General features: G+C 53.6%; 4 protein-coding genes across 4 annotated transcripts; 1 reads left to right on the plus strand and 3 right to left on the minus strand.

The window, feature by feature from the left end:
- Positions 1-29: 29 nt before the first annotated feature.
- Positions 30-2142, minus strand: HRG_09767 (DDE superfamily endonuclease domain-containing protein; the record flags this gene model as incomplete). The annotated part of the gene is made up of 5 exons (XM_044868238.1): positions 30-491; positions 589-1468; positions 1519-1614; positions 1677-1689; positions 1746-2142. 5 exons carry the CDS (start codon positions 2140-2142, stop codon positions 30-32), a joined length of 1848 nt encoding a protein of 615 aa, XP_044716819.1.
- A 749-nt stretch (positions 2143-2891) lies between these two features.
- On the minus strand, positions 2892-5264 carry HRG_09768 (lipopolysaccharide kinase (Kdo/WaaP) family domain-containing protein; the record flags this gene model as incomplete). The annotated part of the gene is made up of 1 exon (XM_044868239.1): positions 2892-5264. One exon carries the CDS (start codon positions 5262-5264, stop codon positions 2892-2894), a length of 2373 nt encoding a protein of 790 aa, XP_044716820.1.
- Positions 5265-6460: 1196 nt separating this feature from the next.
- On the minus strand, positions 6461-10841 carry HRG_09769 (transposon Tf2-1 polyprotein; the record flags this gene model as incomplete). The annotated part of the gene is made up of 13 exons (XM_044868240.1): positions 6461-6631; positions 6677-7117; positions 7289-7507; positions 7586-7656; positions 7699-7729; positions 7827-8195; positions 8294-8796; positions 8851-8932; positions 8996-9139; positions 9206-9277; positions 9577-10062; positions 10186-10269; positions 10335-10841. 13 exons carry the CDS (start codon positions 10839-10841, stop codon positions 6461-6463), a joined length of 3180 nt encoding a protein of 1059 aa, XP_044716821.1.
- Positions 10842-14790: 3949 nt separating this feature from the next.
- HRG_09770 (MULE transposase domain-containing protein) lies at positions 14791-15445 on the plus strand (the record flags this gene model as incomplete). The annotated part of the gene is made up of 3 exons (XM_044868241.1): positions 14791-15050; positions 15106-15375; positions 15436-15445. The coding sequence occupies 3 exons, from the start codon at positions 14791-14793 to the stop codon at positions 15443-15445; spliced, it is 540 nt and encodes a 179-aa protein (XP_044716822.1).
- Positions 15446-16256: the final 811 nt, after the last annotated feature.

The following is a 16256-nucleotide window of genomic DNA, read 5'->3' on the forward strand; positions in this document are numbered from 1 at the left end:
TGATGGTCTCACGATGCTAGATTGCCTATCTATTCCTCCTTTATAATAGCTTCAAATTCCTCGGTTAGCCCGTCAATAACGATCTCTTCAGTAATCTCAATTCCGTCAACTTCAAACGTAAGCGCCCTTCGTGCTGTAGACCTCTCTTGGGTCTCTAAGATAACCAATTCAACGGCTTTCTGTACGACCTCGCGATCGTAGTCTTTGGGCCAAGTAAGAACGCTGCTTCGATTGTACGTAATGTCATTGTACCATATCCAAGCGAAAGGACAGTCAGTCGATCGATCTGGATCGCCAAGGGCACGGAAAGCGGCGTATTGGTAACATATCGACTCGATACTATCCATGTAGCTTCGAAGACCTCGTTTGTCGCGGCCAAGGAGCCGTAGCTGCTTGTTTGATGACTTCGAGATACTATCTCGGCAGGTACCCTTAACCTGCCTAACCCAGCGGCGCAAAAACGCAGCCTCTTCACGGACTTCCTTTGCCGCCTTCGTGCCTCGTCAGCCTGTGCAGCCAGTCGGTTGTATTCGTCTTTTGCGACACGTAGTCTCGAATCGTGGACGGTTAATGGCCCGAATTTCCTACAATCGATGTCCCTTCTGCTAGTTTCGATCGTCTAAGCTGATTCTCTTTGAGACGCCTCATCTCATCCGTGGCGGTGATACCATTGAGTGCGAGGGTGTGCGCTGCTTTACGTACTTTTCCCTGTACGTGTGCAACTGACGGCGTAATAGGCGTACCTGATGCAATAGAGAGGTCTATCCGTAGTCTGATGAATTCATGGCATTTGTGGATGTCGTGAAGATTTAGCCGTGGTGTTTTGAGGGTCTTCCAGTCAATACGATGGACTGTAACGGGCGTTGCTGGCCCTCTACCGCCTGGAACCGCTTCGATCGATCGAGAAGTTGGCGTCTGTGGTGTAGAGCGCATATTTTCGAATGCATCCTCGTTACTACTATCGTCATCTATTGGCGTGCCTTCCTCAACGAACCCAGGGAGTTCTCGTTCGCGGACAGAGTCGGTTAATGAGGATAACGCATCTTGCAACTGGTCGAGGACGACGCTTGGGTTGAATGGAAAGAGACCAGATTTCTCCCAGGCTGATAGGATCGTAGGCCGCTTAAAGGTTCGGTTACGCATCTCTTGAAGATGGAAAAGGAAGTCGGTCTTGTTGAAGTTAGTAGCTCCGTTTGCAATCTCACGATATAGCACTTGTTGATGCCAGTGCTTGTAGGGACCAAAGACCCCAACGTCAAGCGGCTGGAGTAGGTGAGTCACATGAGGCGGTAACGGGAACAGCTGTATATTGTGTTGGTAGCAAAAATGCACCAATTCGTATGTAAAGTGGTTCTCGCAGCCGTCCATTAAGACAAGGCGCTCCTCTTCGGGGACTTGGGGCCGGGTGTGACGCTCGAAGTGGTCGATGAATTCGAGGGCAAGGATATCGTTGACGTAGCCCTTTGGGCTTGTTGTAATTGTTATGCCTTTATCGAGGTTATCGTTAACCCAACGGACCGGGATCTGTGCCCTGGAAGGATGAGGAAAGGAGGATACTGCTGCCGGTCGCGGAGATTGACTCTATAGCAGTAATCGAGACCGTATCCCGAGAGTCTGTTAAGACGGGGTTATTGACTTCGTTAAAGGTCCAAATATACGTCCCGGTATGTAAATACCCCACCATAAAGCCTGTTTCATCGAAGTTCCAGATATTCTCGCGTCTGATGCTATTTCTATCGATGTACCTATTCCAGTCTTGGTAGAATCGAGAGAGGACTTCACGGTCTTGCATGACTTTACGCTTTGCGTCTCGGGCAACTGCCTTCGACGATGGAAATATTGTTTGTAGCGTTTTATAAATCGTCGAGCCCATGACCCACTAGCTGTAGTATTACCTCGGCCCGTAGCTTTGAGTATCGCGTTGGCATGTTGTTGTAAGGAGCGTTGCTGGATGTGGTGGCCTTGTGTGATGCGGCGATGCGCCCAGCATAGTACCTCCTTCTCTTCTTCCGGTGAAAGAAGTGTACGGTTGCCTCCATTGGTAGCCTTTGGATGATTGCCTTGAATACGAGACCGTAACCGATAGTAGGGTACGCGTAATGCAGCAGAAGCTGCCATGATTGATTGTACGGTAAAACCCATCGTGATAGAGCTGGGTTGCTGCGACGGTTCGCGTCTCGAGGTTATCGGGTGTAAAGCGCGAGAAATGAGGCAAGCCGGTCTCTGAATCGATCCACGTATTGATAATAGATGAGTTACCTTCTAGAGAGGCCATACTGCAAGGGATAGATAGTAAAATCGTAGTAATTGTTATCGTTAATTAACTAGTCTTGTGATGTACTAGTAAAGACCATGATGTCTAACGCGCATCGCGCGTCATCTAGCGTTAAATGCGGGTTGTTTTTCTTGTAACGCGGATATGTAGGAAAAGGGGTACCTTAATTTGTGTGGACCGCTCACTAAACTATAAGTCACTATTTTTTTTTGCGAATCAACGGACTTTTTGCTACTCAACGCACCCCCCGTGCATGACTTGACATGCGCGGGAATCGGGACGGATTTTAGTCCCCCCAAGTAGGAATTAGCCGACTTGGGGTAGGAAATATCCAGTCCCTAAACGAATCGTGTGAATAGCTGAGGCAATTAATTGGGAGGTCGAGGCAAAATAGGTACCTATTGGTACCAGCCAATTTATGTGGGCACTGCAAGTCGTGGCGTTTGCGCCACTTTGGGGTAGGAATTAGCCGACTTGGGGTAGGAAATATCCAGTCCCTATTATTATTGTATCGTTACTGCCTGCATTGTCCATCACAAAATATCCAAGGTTGGAAGTAAACCCCCAGTCATTAACCACTTCCAAAATTGCTGTTGCAAGGTGACATCCATCGTGCTCACTGTCGATGTCTTTCAAAGCCAAGACGTGGTGTTCCAACTGACTGTCTTCTGCAAGCCCGGCGCTGCTGCTCGCGAGCCAAGTCGGCGACGTAGCGCGCGGTGCTTCTCACGACAGAGGCCAGCTCCCTCGCAAAGTCGTCCCTTTGCTGCTTCGGTTTCTCCAGCCCGGCACGAGTTCTTTCGCAGCCCTGCGCGTTCGCCACGACGGACCCCAGAGGCTGGCGCCTAAAGTACTCGGAGCGCTCAAAGTCAATAACCATGAGCCTGCCTGCCTCGGCGTTGTACACTATGTTCCGCGGCTCGGCGTCGCGGTGAAGGACACGCAGCCGGTGCAGCGCCTTAAAAATGGTGCCGACGGCTGCGTCCATGTCCGTCTTGGCGAGCTGCTCCGGGGAGCGATGCAGCGGCTGTCCAGCCCAACTGAGGAACATGAAACGCACGTAGACGCCGCAGTTATAGTAGTACGGTAGCACTAGGTCAACGGTGCCGACACAAACAGGCACGTGTTTTCCCTGGATGGTCCGTAGTCGGTCGTATATGTCCTGCTCGTGTTGCAGACAGATAAGGTCGAGATCCTCGACCCCCTTGGCGACGAGCGTGTAGCCGTGAGACGACAGGCGAACCTTGAAGAGGGACCCACGCGACCCGGACAGGTGGAGCGGCGTACAGTCGGCGTCGCGGCCGCGGTCCGTGGCGAGCTGGTGTTGGACCAGCTGGAGGAACTCAGGCGGGCTGATGTGGGCCGGGCCGTGGTCTTGGGCGTTTAGGCACTTACTGTCGATGGGCCCGCCGTGGGCCAGGCCGAGGAGACAGGCCTGGGTGCAGAATGGGCGGGTTTTGATGTTGGGCTTAGGCGCGGGGGGCGACCGCTGCTGCTGTTCCTGATCTTGCAGCTGTTGAACTTGCTGTTGTTGCTGCTTCTGCTTCCGCTGTTTCTGCTGCTGCTTGCCTCGCTGTCCTCCTCCTTGTTTCCAACCACTCGCCGAGCCACCCCCTCCCGCCGTTTTAGGGCTAGGCCGGGCGCAAGACGGCTTCAGTGTCGACGACGACGGCGACTCGTCGTCCTTGTCCTTGGGCTGTACGCCGCCGTCGCCGCCCTGTTGCTTACACCGGGCGCGAGTCCGAATCGGCGACCTGTGAAAGCCCTTCCAACGCTGGGCCTTGAAGGGCGAGGCCCGGGGCGTCTTGCACTTACGGTCCGAGGGGGGGATCCTGCTCAGGACGTCGTCGAACTCAACGGCCCACGTGCCCAGCGTCTCAGCGTCGTCATGCCACGTCTCCGGCGGCTGCTGGGCGCGGAGAGCCTGGAGGACAAAGGCCAGGACCTGGGCCACGGCCGTGCCCTGGAGTCTCGTGCCATCGTCGTTGTCGTCGTCGTCGTCATCTGCCACGTCTTGAATCGGAACACAGACCGAGTAGTAGACGGTCGACGGGTCATCGGCAATGTGCAAAAAGACAAAGGCCTCTCCCGTACACACATAGCCGTACTGGATACCCTTGCCAATCATGTATGAAAAGAGCTGGGTGACGACGGCAGCGGCAAGCCGTCTGGCCGAAAGGTCAAAGCCCTCCTGGTCGTCCTGGTTGATGACGTCGCGGTCGGGCTGAATCTCCAACTTGAGGCCAGTGATGAGCTCGTCGACGGTCAACTTGTGCGGCGCTTTGTACTCGATGGCGAGCGCCGGAACCTCGACGCCGTCGCCGGTCTTATATATGCAGAACTGGTCCGCCCGGTTCCCCTTGCCCCTTGCCACGCGGTGAGGCCTGCGCGATGGCCTCGGCGTGACGGGAGCATTGCCCAGGGACAGGTTCTGTAGAGGCTCGGATAGAGCGTCCTCGACGGTGGCGAGGTTTGTGTGGCTCTCAAACTTGATGGTGCCCGCTAGCCCAAGACTTTGCCGCAGCAGCGGATCCTTATGCGCTCCGTCAACGAGCTTCTGGACGGCGTTTTCCACCACGTCACGTTCAAAGTCGCGCAGGCCAAGCTCACTGCTAATAGGCTGGAGTAACGACTTGACGTATTCCAGCTGATGCAGCGACGGGAGGGCGGGTTTGCCGACAAAGGAGTCGCTAGCGGAGAGCAAGGTCCAGATTTCTTGCTGCCGCGCGGCAAAGTCGTGCCACGGGGTGATGCGCCTGGGGTAGATGCGGCCCGTCGGGTTGGTCGTGTCGCCTTGGGTCGTCAGGGACTTTTCGGTGACGACGTCGATGGCGAGCTGGAGGGAATGGCAGGCATCGAGATATTGGGTAAGGATTTGGGGCCGCGACGAGGCGGCGAGTTCTTCAGCTTCTTCGCGTCGGCGTTGCTCCTCTTCGCGTCGGCGTTGCTCCTCTCGAAGCTGACGTCGCAGGTCTTCAATCTCTTCCATGTTGATTGTCGTATCAACACGTTTGTAGGAACTGGTGGAAAGGCAAGGCTCGAGGGTTTAGCCGACCGGGGCCACTGAACGATGCTGTCGAGGGAGCGTGCATGTGCGACAGGCAAAGAAGAGACAGGGTTCCGACGTCGGAAGTGGGCAATAAATGACCGATGGGCGTTGATTGCTGGCCGACAGCCAATTCCCGGCTGACTGTGAGGTGCGAGTGAATTCGTGGTTGCAAGCCTGGCCAGAGAAGTTGCAAGAATCAGTGAGGCGCATTGTTATTGTTGACGTCACGACGTGCGCTTGGTAGCCCAGCAACCAACCTAGTGGAGCACTGATCGCATCGGGAAACCGGCTCGAGCACTGGTCCCCGCGCTAAGGACCGAACGAGTTCAGTACACGCGCCTCTCTGCCAGACATCTGAGTAATCAAACATACACTCCTGATTTTCAAACATACACTCCCGACCTAAGCCCCATTTGGAAGAATACCCCGCCACCAAAATTTGGCGCGCGCTTTCCCAACGCCCTGGCTTGCCGTGACCATCGCCGCCGCCCACCCGCCCAGCCACCTGCCTTTTTGGCCGCCATCTGCATTTTCGCAATCATCAACAATTGAAGCTATCACCACTTGACTCAACACAACAGCAACGCCGCCGCCGCCTACCGCAATAGTCACGTCTAGTCAATCGTCCCGATGAATTCGACCGAAAGCAATACCAACAGTAGCATCGAGGCTATCACGGAGATGTCTTTCGATACGTATGATGAGGCGCTTGAAACACTCAAAGCTACGCAAGAGCTCCTTGGCTACGTCGTAGTCGTTGCAAATAGCAAGAATACCGGCAAGCCTAGGCGCAAGGAAGCCAATATCCGCTGTGAATACAGTGGTCAGTATAGGCCCTGGGACGAGGCAGAGGGTATATGTAACGGTCTCAACTGAGTGTGTTGACAACTAGCTGAGCGACTGCGACGAGTATCCTAAAGCTAAGGAGAAAAGAAGAAGAAAAGAAAAGAAAGGAAAGCTCTCGAAGATGGCACGAGCTTATAAGCGGAGCTCCGGTGGGTCTTGTCGAGAGCGGAGCCGAGACCCTCACGGGCTCAGCCCGTTACAATAACCCCTCCTTCCTCCCCGTTTCGATCGTTTCGATTGGGGTGGTTTCGATCCAACTTTCCCATGAACTTCTTCATACCTAGCCAGTGCTATTGTGTCTGCGACGTACTTGACTGGCTCCACGTCGGACCTATCCATCCGACCCATTTCACCAACACTTTCCACTCTCTCCCGACTTTCTTCCTGTCCAGAATCTCTTCCACTTCCCACAGCTCGCCATCGTCCGTCAAAATGGCCGGTGGGCGGTAGTCATCCGACGTCTGTGACGGTAGCGGATCGTCCGCTGCTAAGCGTAAGAGCGACACGTGGAACACGTTGTGTATTCCCGGAGGCGTGTCCAGCCTGCACGCGTGTGACCCAATGGTCTCCAGGACGGTGTACTTGGCCGACAGCCAATCGAGCTTCTTGGATGGCCGATTGGATCGGATGTTGCGAAGTCGCAGCCATACCTTGTCTCCAGGCTTGAACTGGTCTGACGGCTGTCTTCGCGAATTGGCGTTCTTCTCTTGCTGCTCTTGCGCTGACGCAATTGCCGCCTGGGCCCATTCCGTTGCCTCTCGAAATCGTTGCACAATGCTTTCAGCCCTGGTCACTGGGGACCTTCCGTCCGTCCGTAACTTCTCCTTGACTTGTATCGGGTCAACATGATACCCATGCGTGATAAAGAACGGGCTCAGGCCTGTCGACGTCGAGTTGTGATTGTTGATGGCCATCATGGCCGCTGGCAACAGCTCTTCCCAGTTATCCTGAGCATAAGCAGCAAAGATCCTCAGATATCTCTCGACTTCCTGATTCGCCCTTTCTGTTGCACCGTCAGTCTCGGGATGCCACGCCGTAGACAATCTTTGCTTCACGCGTAGCAGCTCGCAGAGCCTCTGCCATAGTCTACTGGTGAATTGCGTGCCACGGTCAGTGACGATCGCGCGCGGCACGCCATGGTGTTGCACCACGTTCCGTAGCAATGCTCTGGCCGTCGTCTCGGCCGTGATGTCCTTCAATGACTCAAGAACGACACTTTTGGACAGTCTGTCCGTCACGACCATAAGGTTGGTCGAACCGTTCGACTTGGTTGGTGGCAGGTCTGTCACAAAGTCAATTGACAGCTCCGACCAGATCCTGTCTGGAATAGGTAGCGGCTTCAATAAACCGCGACGCTTCTCTCGCCAAATGTTGCTTCGGCCACACACATCACAATTTCTCACAAATTGACGCACGTCTGAATCGAGGCCTGGCCAATAAAACTTGCGGCTCAACAAGGACTTCAGCATGTCCCGTCCGGGGTGTCCTGCAAGCGTTGAGTCATGCGTCTCCTGCATAAGCCGCGTGCGCAGGGGTTCGTGGTTCGGCACCCAAATTCGCTCGCCAGCAGAGCCGCTGTCCATCGTCAATCGAGCATTCCGAGAGCATCACGGGCAGTCCCCAATGCGACGGCAGACGCCTCTCGCCTTGCTGTACGGCCTTTCGGATGAGCCAATGACGATTGTGCCTGACACCTTCGTCCCATAACTTCTGCAGTTCCGGGTCCGAGAAAGGGTTTTCGATTGAGTCGTCTTGGTCAGTTGTTGCGTCATCGGGTTGATCCGTGTCGCCCTTGGTGACATAACCGCTCTTGACTTTTGTCACCAGGCCACCCTTGTTACGTTGCAGCAGCTGAACACGTCGTCCTTGCAACCGATCATCTTCGGCGCTGTGCGGCATGTCCTGTTCTCGTCGAGACAGCGTGTCCGGTACGACGGCTTCTTTGCCCGGTCGATGCTTGATGGTGAAGCTGTACCGCGATAGCGTCTCAGCCCATCGCGCCTGACGTTCACTCAGTTGCTGCTTCTTGGTGAAGTAACGGAGGTTGAGATGATCCGTCAAAACGGTAAAGGACTTCACACTCTCAATTCGGCGTCCCAATGCTCAAGGCAGCGAATGATCGCCAGCAGCTCTTTATCGTGGATTGGGTAGTTGCACTCCGCCGGTGCGTTTTTCTTTGAGAAGAAGGCCACAGGCCGCATGATGCCGTCATCGCCCTTTTGCGAGAGCGCCCCTCCTGTGACATAACCGGATGAATCCGTCTCCACAATCGTCTCTCTATCCGGATCCCATTGCGCAAGGACCGGCGCACTGGTCAGAAGAGCCTTCAACTCCTCGAAGGCCTTGTCGCACTCCTTCGACCACGCAAACACCGCATCCTTCTTTGTTAACGCCGTTAGAGGCGCGGCGATGTTGGAGAATCTGGGAATGAATTGCCGGTAATAGTTGGCAAACCCCAGAAAGCTTCTGACGCCTTTGACAGAACGGGGTCGCTGCCACTGCTGAATTGCCTGCACCTTCTCCGGGTCCACGCGGATACCTTTCCCGGCTTCGACGATGAAGCCCAGGTACTTGACACTCTTTGCCTCAAAGTCACACTTGTCGATATCAATCTGCAGGCCTGCATCTCGCAGTCGAGCAAGGACCTGCCTGACTTTGTTGCGATGATCTGCGAGCGAACCGCTCGAGTAGATCAAGATGTCGTCAATGTAAGCGGAACAGAACTCGTCGAGGAAATCTCGCAACGTGTGGTTTATGTAACGCTGAAACGTTGCGGAGCACCGTCAACCCGAATGGCGTGACAAGCCATTCGTAGAGTCCGTAACGTGTTCTGAATGCTGTCTTCCACTCGTCTCCTCCTCGACGCGAATCTTGTGAAATGCTGCGATAACGTCAAGTTTGGTGAGCCACTTGGCCTTGGACAGCGACCGCAAAGTTTCCTCGATCAACGGCAAGGGATATCGGTCTTTCTTGGTGATCGCATTCAATCCTCGATAGTCCACGCAAAAGCGCAGACCACCACCGGGCTTCCTCACGAACAAAACTGGTGCTGACGCTGGAGAACTACTTGCTCGAATGAAACCCTTGTCGAGTAGCTCAGTGAGAGTCTTTCGCAGAACAATGAGCTCTTCTCGTGACATGCCGTACAATGGTCCCCACGGCGGTTCTTTCTCCTTGTCATCAGGACCTCTCTAACTGAATCTTGTGATCACACCCCGGACGACGCGGTGGGTGTTGGTCCGCTTGGTCGCGGTCGAAGACGGATAGGTACTCGTGGTAGTGACGGGGCAGCTTCTCTCGGGTCTGACTTCTTCCTCGGAGTCAATGCCTTCTCAATGTCTTTCAGGCTTGCGGCGAAGATCCGCACTCCATCGTCTCGATGCTTGAACTTTCTTGCTCGGCGAACCATTCCGGCGAACACGAACGCCGCCTGTCCTCGTATGTTGCACCGTTCCTCCTCCTTCGGGTCTCGGCCTTTCACCCAATGGTCGTGCGTCCCGATATGCAAGAGGTTCTGCGATAATCGCAAGGTGACATCCTCCTGGTTCAACCACTTCTTGCCCAGAATCACAGGATCGGTCTGGTCTCGCACAACGTAGAAAAAAGCTCTTTTCTTCTGGTACCCGTCGATATCGAAGTCGAAGTAGGTCACGGCACAGATGGCCTCGGGTGAGAATGTGTTGACCTGCTCCAACGCTCGAGGTTTAATCGGAATACGCGGCAGGTGAAGCTTGCGGGCAAGGCGCTCACTGATGGTCCCATAACACAGGCAACCACAGTCAACGAAGGCCGTGGTGAAATACTCTCGATTGATACCGAAATTTACGTAGAGGCCTTCACAGTCCATCTCGTCCTTCTGAGTTGCCCATTCCGCCTCAGCCTTTGCGCGCTCCTGACGGCGATTTTCGTCAGGAGCTACTCGTTTTCCGAATGGTCATCGGAGGTATCCCCGCTAGAACTCTCCGCGGGCTCTTGGTGCTTTGCTCGAGCTTCTTGTCTTCTCTTCGACACGGACCTTGACTCTCTGCTGCCGCCGCTCCTTCCCGGGACACTTGGCCGCAAGATGGCCAAGCTTCCCGCACTCGTAACATTTGCGCTCCTCCAACGGAACAAATTGCTTTTCCTCCGGGGCCTCCTGCCGTTTATCAACCGATTTGCTTTCACGGGTTCCCAATCCATCTGATCATCGGACGGGGACGACGTGGTTGGCGATCCGGGTGACGGGGGCTTTTGTCGGGACTCGAGCGGTTCGGATAAACGACCATACTCCTTTCTTGACCTCTGCTCGCGGCCTTGTTGTCGTTGGTGGAAATTGAGGCTATCTAGGCGCGAGCCAATCGTCAAGAGTAGCTCGGCGTAGCTGTTGAAATCCTTCGGGAGACTGACGGCACTGACGAGACTCGACTTGAGCCTATTATTAATTGCTCCTTCCAAGTAATTGATTTGCACCACGTCGGCCCACTCGCCACCGCCACTATCGGCAAGCTCTTTCTCGAACTTTGGGAAGAAACTGGCGAAACTCTCATCAGGCTTCTGCTTCAACGATCGAAGTCGATCCAGTGCTCGTGCCTTTGCGTTCGGGTCCCCGTACCGACGGTTCAAGTAGTCGAGAAACAGATCTGGGGAGCGAGCACCATCGATACCGCCCTGTTCGTAATAAGCAGCGGCCATGTTCTGGGCTGTTCCGCCAACCGGGAGTACACATAGGCGAAGAGTGCTTCTTTATTGTCGAATGCCTGTCGGTCCACAGCCAATTTCGCTTTCATCTCTAAGAACCAGGGACGGAAGTTTTCCTGGTTCCATCGAATTTCGGCGGATCAGGCAAGGTTGGTTTTACCCTCTTTGATGGGATTCTTTCGGATGTCTCGATCGATTGAGGCGTGTTGTCGGACATCGGTTCGATAGGAGCGACTGGTTCATTTGCCGGAGTCGGAGTTGAGACGGCTGTTTGGAGGATTCGGATCTGCGATCGCATCTCTTCGCGTTCGGCCTCTTGGCTTGCACACACACTTTCTAGTTTGTCCATCACTGCAGCCAGGGCTTGCATCATCGATTGAGGCTCAAAAGAACCTTGCTGGGAATCGATTGCCTCCATGACTGAAGATTTTCTCCTCGTCTCTCAGGACTGAGGGCGACTTGATCACACAGCAAGTCTGATACGGAAGGGATATCTCGACAACGGTCGAACGCTATCAACGCCTCGAAGGCTCCTTCCTACACGGCTGGACGTTCTGCACAGGGCTTCTAGTCCAGCTGCTGCCGTCCACACTGGGAGCCAAGCAGCAATCACGTACTTCTCGCTCAACCGCACGCCGTACGGAGAGCAGATTGACGCTCCACGTCCTTTGCTCGGGAGATGAGAGCTACGCGACGCGAGCCAAGCTGGCTTTGGCGCCGTACACACACGCACTTTCGTCGCGGGCGTTCCACACAGGATTGCCCAAGCTACTGCCACTCCGCGTACCCACAAAGGGAACTGAACAGCGCTGCCAATTGATTGTGATCAAAGGCTTTAACGATGAAAGCGGAGCTTTAGGATAATGTAACGGTCTCAACTGAGTGTGTTGACAACTAGCTGAGCGACTGCGACGAGTATCCTAAAGCTAAGGAGAAAAGAAGAAGAAAAGAAAAGAAAGGAAAGCTCTCGAAGATGGCACGAGCTTATAAGCGGAGCTCCGGTGGGTCTTGTCGAGAGCGGAGCCGAGACCCTCACGGGCTCAGCCCGTTACAGTATATACAAGACGTCATCCAAGAAGTCGGGATGTGACTTTCGCTGTTACATCCGCTTCTACCGACGTTGCAATGCATTCAAAGTCACCATCAAGCACGGCTCTCATAACCACGAACCTCTATTTGAGCCAATTGCTAACCCCATCGTCCGTCAACGAAGCCAACGCAAATTCGGCATCGAGCGCAGGGACGGACATCTTACGAATCTATCGAATCGAACGCCAAGACTTGGCGTTCGAATCGAACAGGGCCTCTGCAGATTCGCATCGAATCGAACATGGCACCAGCCGATTCGCATCGAATCGAATGCGTGAAAATTGTTGCCCCTTCGATTCGACCTCGAATCGAACGTGGTCCCAGTAGATTCGCATCGAATCGAACGCGTGAAATTTCTTGCCCGTTTGATTCGACTCGAATCGAACGCGTGTTCCGTAGATTCGATACCTATCGAATGCCAAGGTTCGATCGAATTCGTATCGAATTCGATCGAACGTAGGACTTAGCAGAGAGTGGGGTACCAAACGTGCGTTGCACCGACATGTCTTTGTCACCATCACGAGGACTCCTACATCCCTCGACTCAAGTGCCAAGGGGTGCAAAGACATCATGGCTGCAGCAGATGAGACATCAAAAGCACGGTCAATTGCTGTCTTTACAAGCTGATTAAGTGTCACTCCGCCCCTTCAGCGACGCAAGAGCGTCAATCCACTGATCCTCGTTGAGGCTAAGCAGCGGCAGTGAAGGCGTGTAGATCCCAGCTTTACTCCACGATCGAATGCATTGAGCCATCGCTACGATCTCCCTTCACAGCCGGCTTCTCAATGGTGCCGTCATACGTCCTGCACTGCTAAACGTCCTCTCGCTTTCCGCGGACGTCGATGGAATCGTAAGCATGTCTACTGCCATCAGAGACAGTCGCGGATATCGGCTCCGGTTGATCTTCCACCAGTCGATCGGTCTGCTTCTGTAGTGGTGGCTGTTGACGAGTCTGATTGTGCGAATTGAGCGAGCGCGCCGACAGATGAAGGTAGAAGCCATCGAGGCTCCGCCGGCGCTCAACTCATGCCGCTATCGTGGCAGCGAAGCTCGGCGAAGCAGGCATAAACGCGTCCCACGCGCGTGTAGACGCGGGAAGGGGGAAAAAGAAAGAAGAGAAGACAACCCGTCGGGCCGCAATCTCCGTTGCATTGGCTAAAGTGGTCTGGACGAGTGAAAGGAGCTTCCGTCACCCATACAAAACGACGATGGACCGTGGCTGCCGCGAAGATGTCCCTGGCCTCCGGCGTTGATGCTTGACTGGCTTCCGAGGCGTCAGGCACGGCATCTCCGCCCGTGCTTGCAGCCAATCAAATAGGAGGCGCAATGAGCCCCCGGCAACCTTGTCTGGCATATCCCCTGTTCATCAGGGTTTCCAATGCCCCCATTGGCTTGTGTCGTAATGCACAGATCATCGTGGCGTGTGACGAGTCGTTTCATTTGGCTGTCCTTTCTCGTGCCATTCTCGTCTCATCTCTGAATCGGCCGTGAGCTCGTTTGAGGTCGACAGAGCTTTGAATGCAACTGAGGGGGTGTTCTGAAGTCGCTTGTACATCGGCTTAGAGGCTGGTTTGGTTTGGGCAGAAGTTACAGTGACAAAAGGCGATGAATATTTCCCAAAAAAAATTGGGAGGACCTGTAGGACACGGTTAAAGTTGTACAAATGAGATTCGAAGGTCAAAATATATTCTAGCTGTGGTACTGTAATTGAGGTGCTGGTATGCGGGAGAGATTCTCTAAATGGGCCGGTTTCTTGTTTCAGGCGTCGAAATAGAGAGAGGATGGGCAAACGGTATGGTAAACCCGATCGATGGAACCAGGTGCCTGGATAGACCTACCCTATACCCTGGTGAGAGAGTCGAAATTTTATCTTATCTCTGGCGCTATGGGATCAATCCCACCTAATGACTGAGATTTCGGTCCAACATATCGCACATATGCAACGTCGCCATGGAACTTATGGTGGCCCTGCACTCTAGAGCTTCGTTGTGATTTTATAGAAAGCCATCAATGGGTTTCCGCAGAGCATGTTTGCTGGAGTTGCAAGATACTAATTCTGTCACGTAGTTGTGGGGGGTTTAGCTGTACATACCAACATGTCTTAGCGCCTTAACCTGGTTTGGTCGATAAGAGGTCAAATCACGCTTGGTCGCGTCAGGCACCAACAGGAGCTGACTAACGCGTCTAAGAAGACGCGCGTAAAGGTTCTCCGCGGTGAATTTCGCGAATCGCGTCACTCATTCGATCGAATCGATCGAATTCGGTCGAACGCCTGGGGGCCGTTCGATTCGATGGGCACTAAAATGTACCCCAGTTCGATTCGTCTGTCGAACGAAAAACGCCACGTTCGATTCGATGCTGTCGAACGTCGAACGAGGCACCCCGCGTTCGATTCGATGCGAATCGAACGGGGCCGTGGCAGATTCGACATCGAATCGAACGCCAAGAAATTCGATTCGATATTCGTAAGACTTGGCATCGAATGAATCTATCGATTCGATTCCCGTTCGTAAGATGTCCATCCCTGATCGAGCGTCTTCATAGCCTCGTCGAGGGGCTTAGCAAGAACGTCAATAACAAGAGCAGGGATATCGTGGATGCTATCCGACAGGAATATCCTGAGCTCCTTATTACCGATTCTGATATACACTTCATCCAGCTGCAACTTCGTGCCTTCCGTTACGGCGCCTCTACATCTACACAAGCCTTCCTCAATGTACTCAAAGATGCTAAAGCAAAGGGGGAAATCAGCTACTATGCAGTTGACCGTGGCCCTAATGGGAAGGTTTGGAGGTTTTTCTGGACATACGATGACTGTATTGCTGACTGGAAGCGTAACCCCGAGCTCCTTATCATGGATAATACGTATAAGGTCAACCGCTTTAACATGCCGCTTCTACAGATCATTGGCACAACAGGGCTACACAAGAGCTTCAGTGTAGGCTTTGGCCTCACTGCCAAGGAAGACGAAGGCGCGTTCCAATGGATCCTCTCACAGTTGCGTGAGGCTGGTCGGCAGGCTGATATTCCGGACCCGGGCGTTGTGATTACCGACTTTGATACCGCCCTGAAGAACGCCCTTGACTCTATCTTCCCATCAACGCAACAACAAGTGTGCGTTTGGCATATGATGAAGAACGTGATCCTTCACATCAAGAAGAAGTGGAAGGATCCTCGATGGCACCGAGATTGGCGGAGATAGGCCAGAACAAGAGACTCGCTTCGCTGCAGCAGCCGCTCTCGACGACCCTATACAGGCAGATAATGCCATTGACGAGGACCGACCTATCGACCGTGCCACTGATTACCAGATTCAACATGCCTCACAACTGGCAGATCAGTGCGTTGAGCAACAAGATGATCGTGAAGATGACGATGGAAACTGGGGAGTGCAGAGATCAGTGGGATCTACTCTGTATAGAGTTTTCGGATCAGCCAGGTAACCCTAGCCCTAACTACCCTCCTACTCTAACCTTTTACTAAATAGCTCCTCTTATAGCTCTCGTTAATTACCTCCGTACAACCTACTGGCCATGGCGTGCCCAGTTTTCCACCTACGCTATCCAACAGTACCGAAATTATAACATTACGGTAACTTCCCGTGTGGAGAGCACACATCACGAGTTGAAGTCACGATTACGCAACCGCTTCATTGACCTCCATCAGCTACAAGAGCACATCAGAGGGCTCGTTACCCATCGGCAAAAGAAGCATCGCGAGAAGCTTCAATCCGAGTTTGCAAGAGCTAGAGTTGAATGGGCCAAGCAGACGATTATGAAGTCACTGCACCGAAAAATTGGCTGGCAGCCGATGAAACAGATCTTCAGGCAAGTTAGGCTAGCCGGGCTGAGCTTGCCGATAATCGAGGCATGCCTACGATTTGTACGGGTGCTTTCACGATGCAATGGGGGCTGCCCTGCCGGCATACAATCCGCGATTTGATCCAGGCTGACGCGGCCGCCCTTATACCATTGCATCTTATTGATAACCACTGGCGGGTTTACGGCGTGACTGTAAGTATCTTGCTCCAGCCATAAGTACTATACTAATTTACTAGCAGCCTGAACAACAGCAATATATCGATGCAGACCACGAAGCCGATCCTGACGTTGTCCAGCCTCGCCGGCGTGGAAACAGTAGACGCGAGGTATCCTCCACTAGAGGCATCTACGGGCCGGATCCTTAGTGCTTGGGAGCAAGAGGAGCATAGAGCCAACCCAGAGCTCGTATCACGGCCACCAGAGACGCAAAGAAGAAGAGGAAGGGCACAGGCACCACTATCATGAACAAGAGGTCGAATACACTTGCTTCCGTGAGCAG

The sequence above is a fragment of the Hirsutella rhossiliensis genome (genome assembly GCF_020360975.1).
Source record: "Hirsutella rhossiliensis strain HR02 chromosome Unknown scaffold00013, whole genome shotgun sequence".
Classification (NCBI taxonomy): Eukaryota; Fungi; Ascomycota; class Sordariomycetes; order Hypocreales; family Ophiocordycipitaceae; genus Hirsutella; species Hirsutella rhossiliensis.